This window comes from Thunnus maccoyii, chromosome 9, assembly GCF_910596095.1.
Source record: "Thunnus maccoyii chromosome 9, fThuMac1.1, whole genome shotgun sequence".
Lineage (NCBI taxonomy): Eukaryota > Metazoa > Chordata > Actinopteri > Scombriformes > Scombridae > Thunnus > Thunnus maccoyii.
In genome coordinates this window covers 5,604,317-5,617,806 of record NC_056541.1, presented here as the reverse complement: position 1 = coordinate 5,617,806, position 13,490 = coordinate 5,604,317, and the positions used below count along the sequence as shown (strand labels likewise).

The 13,490-nt window shown below is 43.1% G+C and overlaps 1 protein-coding gene across 1 annotated transcript in view; it reads left to right on the top strand.

Annotated features, from left to right (window-relative positions):
• Window positions 1–13,490, top strand: part of rusc2 (RUN and SH3 domain containing 2) — a 43,718-nt gene that overhangs the window by 15,747 nt on the left and 14,481 nt on the right. Inside the window, exons 2-3 of the mRNA XM_042421473.1 lie at window positions 6,282–8,049; window positions 9,674–10,256. Coding sequence (XP_042277407.1) covers window positions 6,478–8,049; window positions 9,674–10,256 — 2,155 coding nt within the window. The 5' untranslated portion in view covers window positions 6,282–6,477. The remainder of the gene's footprint in view (window positions 1–6,281; window positions 8,050–9,673; window positions 10,257–13,490) is intronic.

Genomic DNA, 13,490 nt, shown 5'->3' with positions numbered 1-13,490 from the left:
TTCTGTTTGTGTTTCTGTGTGTGCTTGGAATACTGGAATAGTCTGGCAGCCCGTATACATCTGCCCTCTGTGCCACTCTTACAAAGGACAGCACAGTGTCCCAACAGTTACACAATGCTATAGAGCGGCTGTCATGGATGTTTTAATGATCATACAGAAGAGCTTGTAACAGGACAACATTTCCTGCAGGAGACGGTGACACGTTTCTGATGTCATCTTTTTTGCTTAAATTAGGAAAGCTTTACCATATAATGCAGTCCATTAGTCATAACTTACTGAGCTGAAAAATCTTACCAGCTTTACCAGTCAAAAGGTCATTTTTGTTTATGCACATTAAATGCCAGAGGGTGTAATTTAATTACCTTCATCAGTTACCTGTCAGAGGTTTTAACTTCTGTCTCAAAATAATGATTTTCTTAAAAACAAGTCCTTCTCCTGGGCCAAAAATCAAAGTGCAGTTTCACTGAAATAGTTTTTACACAATTTTAGTCAAATCTAGTGAGGACATTTTCACCTTTACCTTAATGAGGACACTGTCATCCATAGATAGTACCAATGACTGCTGGTAGAAGACTACCAGCAGTCTATGGGACAATATATAGGTCGACATTAGCTAATTGCAGATATTTGTATTGGTGTGTATATTGGCCAATAAGTAACAGGAACATGTCAGAAATATGTTTTGAAACAGTGTTACCATTTTATAGTTGTGACAAGTTTATTTTTCTAGTATATTTCTTCCACACGATTGTTAAATTAACTAAACAATTGAAGGGTACATTAGCTAAACTTTCCCTTCATCCCCTGTAGGAATAGTTTGGGAAGATATCAAGTTTTCCAGTTTTCCATCATGAAGTAACCAGCTGGTATAAAGAACTAAACAGCATCGATCGTTCTGTCTTCTCAGTAACATTCAAGAAACCAAACATATCAATACTCTGTCGGGGGAGGAAATGGATGCATAAAGAGGACTTTTACAGCTACCACGCCTAAGTCCTCCTACTAGCAGGACCTTGAGAAACAGACGGTATAATTAAGTTTCCAGACTTAGAATGAAGTTTTCAGAGTGGTAGGCTGTGTGTGTGTTTTTGTGTGGTTTGACCCGGTGTGTTTTTCCCCCCACACTGTTATGTCTGCAGCAATCTTGCTTACAAAAGCTGTGTTACCACAAAAAGGGGCGTTTCATCTTCTGTATAAATATTAATGTATTTTAATATTAATAAACTCTGTGAATTTATTATATTAAAACCAGTTACTGCAACTCTGGCTTTAATGCATAATTTGGGTGTGTTGTAAATCACAGTAATCATTTGCTAACATCAGATTTTTTTATAAAAAGATTTGCAAAAAACAGATTTTAAAAAAAGACACACAGACAGTGAAGCTCGGACAAACGACTCAGGTAACTGCCTTACCCGACCCTGCAGCTAATCTCTTAAACCCCTTTCAATTTCCCTTGTCAGTGCTTGAACCCTGCGTCTGAACGAAGCTAATCTCATTAATGTCACTTTCCACCGACAGGAACCATCAGACTACAGACGGATACAATTAAAGTCTTGGTCTTTATATTCAATCATTAACCTGCTGGTTTTAATAAGTTTCTTCTCCCTGTATGAGAACTTTGTATCGTCCAACCGTGTGATGGATGTTTTATGCAACAGAACATCTTTTTTAAAGAAACAGACACATCTTAAATCTTGACTAATGGCTTCGGCTGTTAATTTCAGTCAACTGTCTTCTCTCTCTGTGTCCTCTTTGATGTTATGTAACAAGAGGATCTCTGTCTTCCTCCTCGATGTCCGGTTGCTACAGCAGCAGTAGAGGAAGATCAGGCCACATATCCGATACAAAGCAACTGTGTGTAGAGCTGCAATAATTGATTATTCGCTTTGAGGCATTTTTAAAGAAGAAATGCCAAAATTCTCTGGTTCCAGCTTCTTAAATGTGAATATTTTCTAGTTTGAAGAAAATAATCAACAGTTTAATTGATAATGAAAATAATTAGTTAGTCAGTTAGTCGCAGCCCTGATTGTACAGAATGTAGTAAGCTCATATAATGATATATAATTAATTATAATACATTTGACAAAAGAATCTTAACTCAAGGTCCACTTCATAGCTTTTAAGTGGATGTTAAGGTTTTTTTTTGTCAATTTACTGTAAACAAGGTGAAGAATTATATATAAGAATTATAAATACTAATATAAATGATACTAATGATGAACTTTAGTTAGACAGCTAATGTAAGGCTGCAACTAATCATTATTTTCATTATCGATTAATCAAGTAATGCTTGTTTTTTTCTGACGTACAGAAATCCAGTTTACTAAAGCTGTGTCCAGAGAAGGCTTGGCTTGAGAAATAAGAAAATAATTCTTTAAATAACTAATTAATTATTAGAATTGTTTATAGATTGTTTCAGCACAACTTTGATTAGTCCGTGTGGGAGAAAAGTTGTGTTTTAACTCTGTAATTTTCCATTCAGACTGTTATATTCTTCATGTGGCAGTTTGTGGAGGTGTGATTACTGTATTCGTGCAGCAGCAGTAGAGAAAGTCTTGCACGTGTGCTGTTTCAGTTTGGACCGGAGAGGCAGAAAATCCGAACAATGAAGACGAATTAAAAAAAGCTTCTCCAGCCTTCAGTAGCTGTCACGAGGTGTCCTTGAGCAAGGCAGGTGACTCCCAGCTGCTCCAGTGAATCTGCTCAGCAGCGGGCTGAAAGCACACTTGTACAAAGTATAAATATTTAATACCGTGTTTTCCATGAGGTTTGACAAGTAACGATTGCAATTATTGATGGGGTTTAGTCAATGTTTTCTTTATTTATTCCTACAGCGGAGCATCATGGGTAGCAAACACTGAAATAAAAATGTTGAGCTCCGCTTCGACGTAGGTGAAACTGAGGCCTCCCTGACAGCAAATATCATTCCACTCTGACTTTAAAAAGGTCATTTGTCAAGAGAGGCATCTCAGTTATTACCCCGCTCCCACCGTGCTAGCATTTAGCTTTAGACCTGCATTCTGCCGCCTCAGCTGGCCTTTCTCTTCTCTTTATTTATCAATACAAACGATGAAGCAGCAGTTACTACACACCTGCTCGTATTTACGCCTGTAAAGGTCTCATCAGCATTTACATATCCTATTGTTATGAATCTGTACATCTCTATAATCACATTCCCATCAGCCTCAGCTCTACTTTGTGTTTGTGGTGCTAATTAGCATGCTAAACTAAGATGGTGAGCATGGTAACCATTATACCCTCTTAAAAGCATGGTAGCATTGTTGCCATGCTACTGTTAGCATTAGTGCAGCCTCACAGAGCTGTTAGCATGGCTATAGACTCTTAGCTTTGTTAAATCCCTCGTCAGATTTTCTCATTTTTCCTTCTTTAATTTGTAAATCTGTTCCCGCCTCTTTCTCTTTAGTCACTAATACACTCGCCAGACATCCGGAAACAATCAAAATTTGCTTTTGAATTTGGTTTCTCAACCTTTTGTTGGATTATGTTTTACTAAGCAGGTGTAATGGAGGGATTAGTCTGAGTATTAGTTAGCACTCGTCTGGTCTCATCCAGGTCACGAGCCAGTGAGCAGATCATTTAAAGAAAACTCTCGTTCCAGCTGATCCGGCTCACATTGTCCCCAACAATCCTTTACTAGACGAAATTAAAGGAAATAAAAGAATGATTTAACTTAACCAAGCCAAATTTGATTGATGTTGGTTTGGCAGGTTGGCCAGTAGACTCTGAGGCTGCCCAGTAACCTTGGCAACAGCAATACATTTACAAACAAAAAATATAAGGATGGTTCATGCAGTATCTTCTTTCGGCTGTTCCTGTTAGGGGTTGCCACAGCAGATCATCTATTTCCTTCTCTTCCTCTTTGGCCTTCCTCTTTTCAGCACCATCTTCAGCATCCTCCTCCCAATATAACCAGTGTCTCTCCTCCACACATGTCCAAACTATCTCGCTTTGTCTCCAAACCGTGCAACCCGAGCTGTCCCTCTAATATACTCATTCCTAATCCTGTCTGTCCTCGTCACTTCCAACGAAAATCTTAGCAATTTCAACTCTGCCACCTCCAGCTCCACTTCCTGTCTTTTTGTCAGCGCCGCTGCCTCTAAACCAAACAACACAGCTGGTCTCACTGCCCTCTTGTAACCTTCCCTTTCACTCTGTGTCACTCTTTCTGTCGCAGATCAGTCCTGACACTCCGCCCTGCCTGCACTCTCCTCTTCACTTCTCTCCTGCGCTCCCCGTTACTTTGAACAGTTTTGAACCCCTAGTACTTAAGCTCATCCATCTTCCCCAACCTCTACTCCTTGCATCCTTACCATCCTCACCAATCCACTGTCCTCCTTAACCATTCATACACATGTATTCCATCTTGCTCTCCTCTTCTCTCCGGCGTATACCTCCACCTCTCCAGGCTCACTATGTCATCCACCGACATCATAGTCCACGGAGACTCCTGCCTGATCTCGTCCGTCTACCTGTCCATCACCATTTCAAACAAGAAAGGGCTCAGAACCGATCTTTGATATAATCCCACCTCCACCATGAACCCATCCATCACTCCGACCGCTCACCGCTGTCACGCAGCCCTCATACATACTGTATCCTACACCACTCTTACATGCTTCTCTGACACACCTGACTTCATACTGTACCACACCTTCTCTCGGCACCCTGTCATACGCTTTCTGCAACTCCTTCTGACCTTCTTTATATCTCTCCATCATCGTTATACCTCTGTAGATACTACAGCTCTGCACATCACCCTTATTCTTGAAAATTAGTACCATTGCATTTGTCTCCACTCCTCAGACATACTCTCACCTTCCAAGATTGTGTTTAACAGTCTAGTCAGGCTCTCCATGACTCCACAGGTGTGTCATCTGGACCTTTCCACTCTTCATCCTCTTCATGTAGTATATGAATAAATAATTCCCACATTATATATTTTAGATAGTAGTAACACTACAATGAACAAACTGCCAGGAAGATTCTCAGCTGTTACATCTATTTCACATACCATTCGTCTAGCGCCAAACAGAGCTTTAAGACTTCTGTGTAATTTTAGATAAGGCGAGTAAGTGAAAGTCTGATGGAAAAAATCATTTTCAGGTTGTTTATCTCCTTCAGCTGGCCTAAAAAAAAAAAAAACCTCTAAAATCCTGCAACATCCTGCAGCAATGCAGAAGGCTCAACTGTAACAACCACCAGCATTAAATAATAAATAATACCACTGGCATGAGATAGAGGCTGTTATTTTCTTTGTCTAATTTGTTTGCTGTAATTACACAAAATAAATATTATATCTATATTTACTATACGTAAAACCTCTACACGTAACACCTTTCATTTAATGGGATAACATTTCATCAGTGTAGACCTTGTAATCTTGTAACTGAATGACAGTCTCTTTATTTTAAATTGGCTATCAGCTCACTTAAAATAGACTGATTATCAGCTACACAGCTTATTAGCCCAATAAAGTCTTGTAGGGTGTTATGCATGTGTTTTCATCTGAGGGTTGACAAACAGAATAAACTGGATGTACTCATTCCACGTGTGTACTGTGCAGTGTGTGTGTGTGTGTGTGTGTGTGTGTGTGTGTGTGTGTGATGAGATCATAACCTTGTTAAAGAGTCAGCTGCTGGGTGTGTGTGTGTGTGTGTGTGAGGATCTCACCGTTTCCACTTCACATGCTGCTGACTCACCCTGCTCAGAGTAATGAAGGATACAGTTCTGTCCTGATACTGTGGCTATTTTAGATTAGCTTAGTTTACGGTGGTTTTGTTGCACAAACAAGGCTGATCCAAGAAGAAGTGCTGTTGAATCACATAATATCATAAGACTTTATAATTAGTGCTCGACGTATTTAAATCATATTGTCAAAGGGACACTTCCCCCGCATGTCCTCCAGCTTAAAGCAAGTATGATACTAAATTGGCGGAGTAGCCCTTTAAATGATAACATTTTAAAATCCTACTGAATATTACATATTTTCTACTCATCTTTTGGGCTCGTGCTTTTTCGTATGAGTGAACTTGACTTGAGTATCTCATTATAAAAGGCTTAAAAAGGATAAAAATAAAAGTGAGATCATAAGGTAGGACTCGTTTTCTATTAAAAACACTATGAGGAATATAATAGAAAAGCAACAAAACTCATGGAAGTGTCTCAACTGAGATTAAAACATGAAATATTGATCATTTTGGTGCTTGTATGTGCCTTCTCTCATAACATCTCTCATTCTCTCTCTTTCTGTTTTCCAGATGTACCACTCTGACCACGGTGTGGACTTCCCCGACCTCTCCTTCCAAATCCCCGGCAGCCCCGCAGAGCTGCGCCCAGCGACCAGAGAGTGAACACAAAATCCTCAACGCACCAACATATTTACCTTCCCCTTCACCCACACAGGGCCTCCCTCTGCCGCCGACGCTACAGTCCCACCCTCCCTCCTCCTGGACCATGGACAGCCCTCCTAAGCTGTCTGGCGAGACCCTGATCGTGCACCACATCCCTTTGGTGCACTGCCAGGTGTCAGGGGGGCGGCAGGGTGGCTGCGGGGGCTCTCTGAAGAGGAGCAACCCGTTCAGCCCGCCGGAGAACCTGGGCTTGAGTCGTACCACCTCGCTTCCCGAGAGAGACGTCCTCCAGAGAGAGGCTCTGCTTTACAGCAGTCTGATCCACACCTCCAGCGGGTCCTGGTCCCCGCACAACAGAGGGAGAGAGAGGAAGGGTGGCGGGAAAGGAGGCAGCACAGCGAGTGATGATTCATCGTTTACCTCGAGCACTTCAGAGGACCAGCTGATCACAGCTCACACGTTACCCAGAGCCAAGCCGAGGAACAGGAACCCGTTGCGTCATAATCCATTCCTGCTTAATACCGAAGACGATGAGGATGAAGAAGAAGAGGAGGATGATGGTGACAACCTGAGCGGTTACCTTGAAGACTCCTCTTTTCACCTCCACAGTGACACTAACTCTGCCCTCGATGATGGGATCGCTCCTTTCCACTTACACGACCTCGGCTTTGCTCCGGAGCCCTTCCTCCTGCACAGCTCGGTCGGAGGCAGCAGCCGGGAGTCCCTGAGGGGCGTGGTCTCGGATCTCTCCACCCACCTGGAGGACCTGGACGTCCTAGGGTTGGACAGCCAGCGCCGCCACGGCAGCAGCGGTTCCAACATGTCCATGGATTGCGGAGAACACGACTGGGGCGATGACGACGAAGAGGATGAAGATCATCCTATGCGGTGCGGACGAAGCAGTAAGACAGGTTCGTACTCCTCCACCTCCTCCACCCAGCACTGCTCCTGCTGCGTACTCTCCCAAAACTACCCTCAGCACTTCCCCGAAGCCTTCCCAGAGCCTTTCTCAGAGTGCCAGCAAGGCTACGGCAGCGACTCCTCGTGCAACAGCTCGGACGGCGTGCTCGTCAACTTCAGCGCCATTTACAACAAGATGAACAACAGCGTCCCGGAGAAACCGGCGGTCTCAGTGCCCGCCAACCTCAACAGCTCCACCGACCTCTCCTGCACCTCATCCGTTTCCGATCCACAGGGAAACCAGCGGGACTCAACCGGAGGGGCTTTTTATTTAGATCTTCACACTTCACCTACCGAACCTCCCCAGTCGCAGCAACAACCTTCCTGCCTCGGCAACAACTTCCCCCTCATCCGAGAACCACAACTGTCCACTTCCTCCACCTGCTCCTGCTCCGTAGAGCACCAGGGCGCCCTCGACCTCGACGCTAACTGCAACTCCTATCACCCTCCGCATTTCGGGTCGTCCGGTGACCTTGCGTCTTGCCTGCAGAGTCAGGCCCGCCTGGTCGTCGCCACACAGAACTATTACAAGCTGGTCACCTGTGACCTCTCGTCCCAGTCGTCCCCGAGTCCCGCTGGCTCTTCAGTCAACAGCTGCTCTGACGAGCACAGCAAGGGAAGCCCCACCCCGACTCAGCCCAGCGAGTACTTCCTGTTCAGGCAGCGGGCTGAGGAGGGTGTGGAGGAAGAGGATGAAGATGGAGAGTCAACTAGGGTGAGTGGAGAATTATACCATAATAGTTTTGAGAATATATCATCTGTTTCTCCATTAGTTTCTTGCTCTGTTGCCAAGAGAAATGCATCGTTTTTAGTTGACACTTTTTAGTTATTTAATATGTGTTTATTAACAAATCCACTTATAGTTTTTTCAGCTTGTAGCGTTTCATTGATTTTAGCTCTTGGATAAACATTACTTCCTTTTTTCTTTCCTGTCAGCTGTGTGTGTGTATCGGTTGATCTTGGTGGCAAGCCGCTGCATACAATTGCTCTTACTGGGATAAATAAAGTTTGATTGAATTAAATATACATCTTGATACACAGAAAATATACAAATATACAGTTCTGTTTGCATTCATTGCATCAGACAAAACACGCAAAGTTGTTTTGTTAACATTTAATCAGCAACAGATTTCTGATAAACTGATTCAATTCCACTAAAAGTCGATTTATTATTGTTACTCTGTCCTACTTACGCACGAGCACAGATTACTGAGTTTCCATATTTTGCAATCATGTGCCTGCTGCCTGATTTTGCAGAAAGACAAAGAATGTTTTCTCTCTCACTGGTCTTCAAGTACAAAATAATCCACGCTGCCTCCCTGCCTCAGTCTTAACTGTATGTTCACTTCTTATCACTGTTGATTGCAGATGGATTGTGGGATTATTTATCTATTCGGTCTCTCCGGTTATTGTTTTCTCATCATGTTGGTGATCACGGAGAATTTAAAACTGTCGTTCTGTGTGGAGAAGAGTTTCAGCTGAGAACTGAATACTTGGAAATGTATTATTTTTTGGCATTTTTTCTAAGTATAAGAATTAAACTAGATGAATAGATAATGATTTATAGGATTCTGATGATTAGATGATCTAAACTAAGGCGAGGCAAGTTTATTTTTATAGTATAAAATATAAAATAAGTCAGATCAAACAGGAGGGTTAACATTACAGTGCAGCTATAGTGCACTGCAAGATATGAATAAAAGCCCCAAATTTGATTTCATAAAAGGCAACTAATTGAATTTAATGGAGACACACTGATAACTGGTCTTTGTAGGTAAGACAGACAGACAGACAGACAGAAAGACAGACGGAGGAAAAACTAATGTCACAAAAGACAGCTACAGTAAAGACAAGACAAATGACTCAGCATGCAAGAGAATGATGCAAAATCAACACGATGAATAAATGGAGTAAAATAAAAAACGTCCCCTGAAATGACAATAACGCCGGACTCTTAATACTGTCCTGACACTGGTATTAGTCTGACTCTATTTAGATCAGCCGCTGTCTGGGGTTACGTGATGTCATCATGTCTGAGGATTATTTTAGCAGTTATGTAGAGCTGAAGGGTACTAATGTCACTAACAGTGCCACTGTGTCAAAGTAAATATGGCATGAAGGCAGCTCAGTGTGGTGAGTATACATTGTCCTAAAGATTGTTCACCAAGGATCGCTTTCTAATTTGACTCCCGACTCCACATTGGTTAAATGTTTTGGGAACTTCACAGGAGGAAAATGTTATTGTAGCGTTTGGAATATCCCAGAACATGATTCACACGCATTTGGCACGGACTAACATATGACTATTATGTTCCGTTTCTCTGTTTCTCTCCATTTAGAGAGATGACGATGACAATGATAACAATGAAGAGGACGAGGTGGTAGAGGAGGAGGAGGAGGAGGAGAAGACCGAGCAGGCGGCCGGCGAGGGTGAAGCCGCTCCTTCCGTGATCGAAGGTCAGGTGTACGTCAACGTCTCCCCTCCCGTCGCCGGCCGGGGCGTCATCGGGGCCTCCTCCGCCTCCGGTAGCCGCCCCCGTTCTCGCAGCTACGACCGCAACCTGGACAAGTCTCCGTCTCCTCGCCTCGGGTCTCTGGAGCGTATGCTGAGCTGCCCCGTCCGGCTCAGCGAGGGCATCGCCCCGGCCCCGCCCCCTCCCCCGCGGGTCACATCCTTCGCGGAGATCGCAAGAAGCAAGCGAAGAAACGGAGGCTCGGGGGGGTCGCCGTCGATGAAGGCGGCCGCGGACCCCTTCTCCTCCACCCACTCCCACTCCTCGGTGGATTTTTCTCCCATCCTGGAGCAACGCGTGGAGGTCGACGCTCACAGCCTGTCACCTGTACCCTTCACCAGATGTTACAGCCAAGGCAGCATAGAGAGACACCTGGAGGGGGCGAGGGAGACACGGGCCAAGGCTGAAGGTTTGTCCTCATGCATTAATCATTTTTTTTGGGGCTTCAGGGGGGGCGGAAGACACACAACATGTGGTCGTATCATCGCATCATCACATCATAACGCCTTGTCGTACACATGGCAGACACAGCGTCGCATCATTAATTTGGAGCTGTGTTTTCTAAATTTACTCCGCTCATAGCTCTGTATCAGTCGTCACCGTTTCCTTAGAGAAACATCTGGCTCCCCCAGGGCCCAACCTGATGTGCCAGATGGTTTGCTGCACAGAACCATATGAGAAGTTGTCCTTTCCCTGTTTGGAAAAGGGCAGGCACTTTAAAAAAACAAAAAACTTGGCAGGTGATTGGATGAACCATCTGTCCGTCACCCATCTATCACGGGCTAACTTCTCACCTTCTAAACCCCGCCCAGTAGTTCCTCATAGGACGCCGATTGGTCCAAACCACCGTCGGTTCGGACACAAGCGCAGAACTCGAAGCCTAAGCGCAGAAATTTACTTATATAATAAACATTTCAGTCGGCCTCAGTGGCAGCGACGTCCCTGGTTTGAGTCCAGCTGGGGATGTTATTACATGCCGTTCTCTATCTCTCTCTCTCCCCCTCATTTCCTGCCGTGTCTCTACTGTTGATCCCCAACAAAATGCTAAAAATATATCAAAATGGAACAAAAAAAACCCCATTACAAACATGTGTTGTTTATCCTTGTTTGAGGTTGGTTTCTCATTCATGAGAATGGGAAAGTGCATCCAGACTTTTGACTGGTGCTGTGCAGAATCCCATTATCATACACAACACACTCACATTATTATTTTAGTATTTTGGTAGTGTTTACATTTTTGGACCTTTTGTGTGAATGTGGATTTGTCTGCATGTATGATTTTTAATTTGTGTGTGGTTTTGCATGGTTAACCTTGCTTTGTGTATGTGTGTGTGTGTTAGATAATGCCCTTGTGCCGCTGTGTATAAATATGTTGAGAACAGAACGATGCGGACTGCGTATCCTCAGACACACAGGGAACGAAGGGTTGAAGTGGGCCAAACGTGTTCTGAATAATAATCAGGTCAGAGAGGAGATAAAGGTGCAGAGAAACCCCCGCTGAGCTCTACATCTGCATACTGAGCTGCGTGTGGCTCTGCAGTATGTGTGTGTGTGTGTGTGTGTTTAGAGAGGTGTGTGTGTGTGTGTTTTGCATCATGATCCGGAGAGGCGGTAGGACCGACACGTCCCAAAAAAACGAGGGAAGGTCAAAGAAATTTACAGAAGCTTCTTCATGTTGACAGAGAAAAATGATGTCACTTTTTTATTAGGTGCCGCATCACATTCATGTTTTTATCCAAACAACAAGAAGAAGTAATGAACATCTACAGATTGCTTTTGTTTGGTTAATAAACCACTAAGTCGCTGAAATCTTGCGTGACGTGCAACCATCTGTAGCATTCGATGTTTCCCAAAATTAAGAAATCCGTCTCAGAAGCTCATAACGCAGCATGACATACTGAACAAACCCGCAGCATGTTTGCATGTAGTCATTTTATTTATGCAGATTTATGTATAGTTATATGATATGAAAATGATACATCCAGCACCTTTTGAGATATCCAGCGGAGACAGAAATGCAGCAGCGGTGGGGATCAGTTAGTGACAGCAGTCATAACAAAGAAAGATATTAAACTCCTGCCGCATCCCGCTGTGCTGTTCTGCAGCTAAGCTTGACCTCTGACCTCTCTGCAGAGGCAGACAAACCAAAAAACTACATTTCCTAAAGGGTTTAAAAAGCATAATACATCTAAAAACCATATCTGTTTAATATTTATGCATCCTTTACAATATTTGGGTTATTATGAGCTCACATTATTGAGTAGTTTGACCTTTTCTTGTTTGCTGCTCTGGCAGAGGGTGGATGCATTTTACATTTCCAACTACTCAGTATAGTTGAGTATAAATATATATTGAAGAAACACAGAGTAGTTTAATATCTAAAATGATAAAATAAGCACTGAGTAATTCAATTCCATAAATAAATACATAGACTATCCACTGATTAGGTGAAAAACCAACTGACTGACGTTTTCTATCCCTACAGCCGCGACACTAGCACGGCTAACCGCAACATATCACCTTATTAAGCTCAGTCTCAGCTGCCCGCTGCACATATCTGGTTAGACGAGCACATTCATACAGGCCTGTATACACACTTACACACGCACACAGGGAGTGCTTGAAATTCCACTGGAATAAGACCAAGGACAGTTATGAGCGAGTTCAACAGGAGAGGAATGTCCCAGAAAGCTCCAGCTGTCTACTGTTCAGAGCATGTGAGCGGAGCAGATTTGGAGAGCAGAGAGCAGAGCAGAGCCATTAGTTTAACCTGAGGGAGGAGTGCACTTGAACCACTGACATATATAAGAACAGACACTTGAACTTGAACAGATATTACTCAAACCCGTTTTCGAGTTCGCTCAGATTTGCTCCACGACGTTACATCACCCAGATAACTAGATATAAGCCTGTCTGGCAGATTCCTCGGTAGCTATTTGATATTAAACGTTCAAACCCCGGCTCGGACCACCTGTTACGATTGATGAATTAAAGCAGGCTATTATTGGACAAAGTTGTCGCCATGATTCCTTCCTTTCCCATGTCCATTTAGGAAACTGGAAAGGAAGGAAAGGGTGATAACCTAGTTAGCCTTATATTTTACTGGTTTCCTTCAGCGATTGTTCCTATAATTAGGCCATAACATATAGTTTCTTCTTTAGACAATGTCTGCATTACACACACATTTAGGTATTGTTGTTGTATTCCTTGTTAAAATCTAAAACAGAGGCTTTCCATAATTTATGGCTAATAATCCCTTGTTGAATATTGGTAACAATCACATTCGTTTAGGCTAATATCTCTTCCTGTCGTGGTAAATAAATAGCTGTGGAGATGACGCTACAGTTATTTGACTGGTTAGCAGTAAAAGGTAGCGAATTTGGAACGAGAACCGTAACGGAGCAGAGCGAAGGTAAGAAAGGCAAGTTTATTAGTATAGCACATTTCAACAACAAGGGCTTTACATAGAGCGTAAAACACAATAAAACAGAATATAAAAGCAACACAAGTAAAAAGACATATATAAACAATTAATAAATGTGGAAATAAAAAGAAGCTAAAAAGGGAATAAGGCCACTGTTACCATTCAGACAGGCTGGAGCTCCCAAAATGACTTTAAGAACGTTGAAGAAAAAAAATCCTT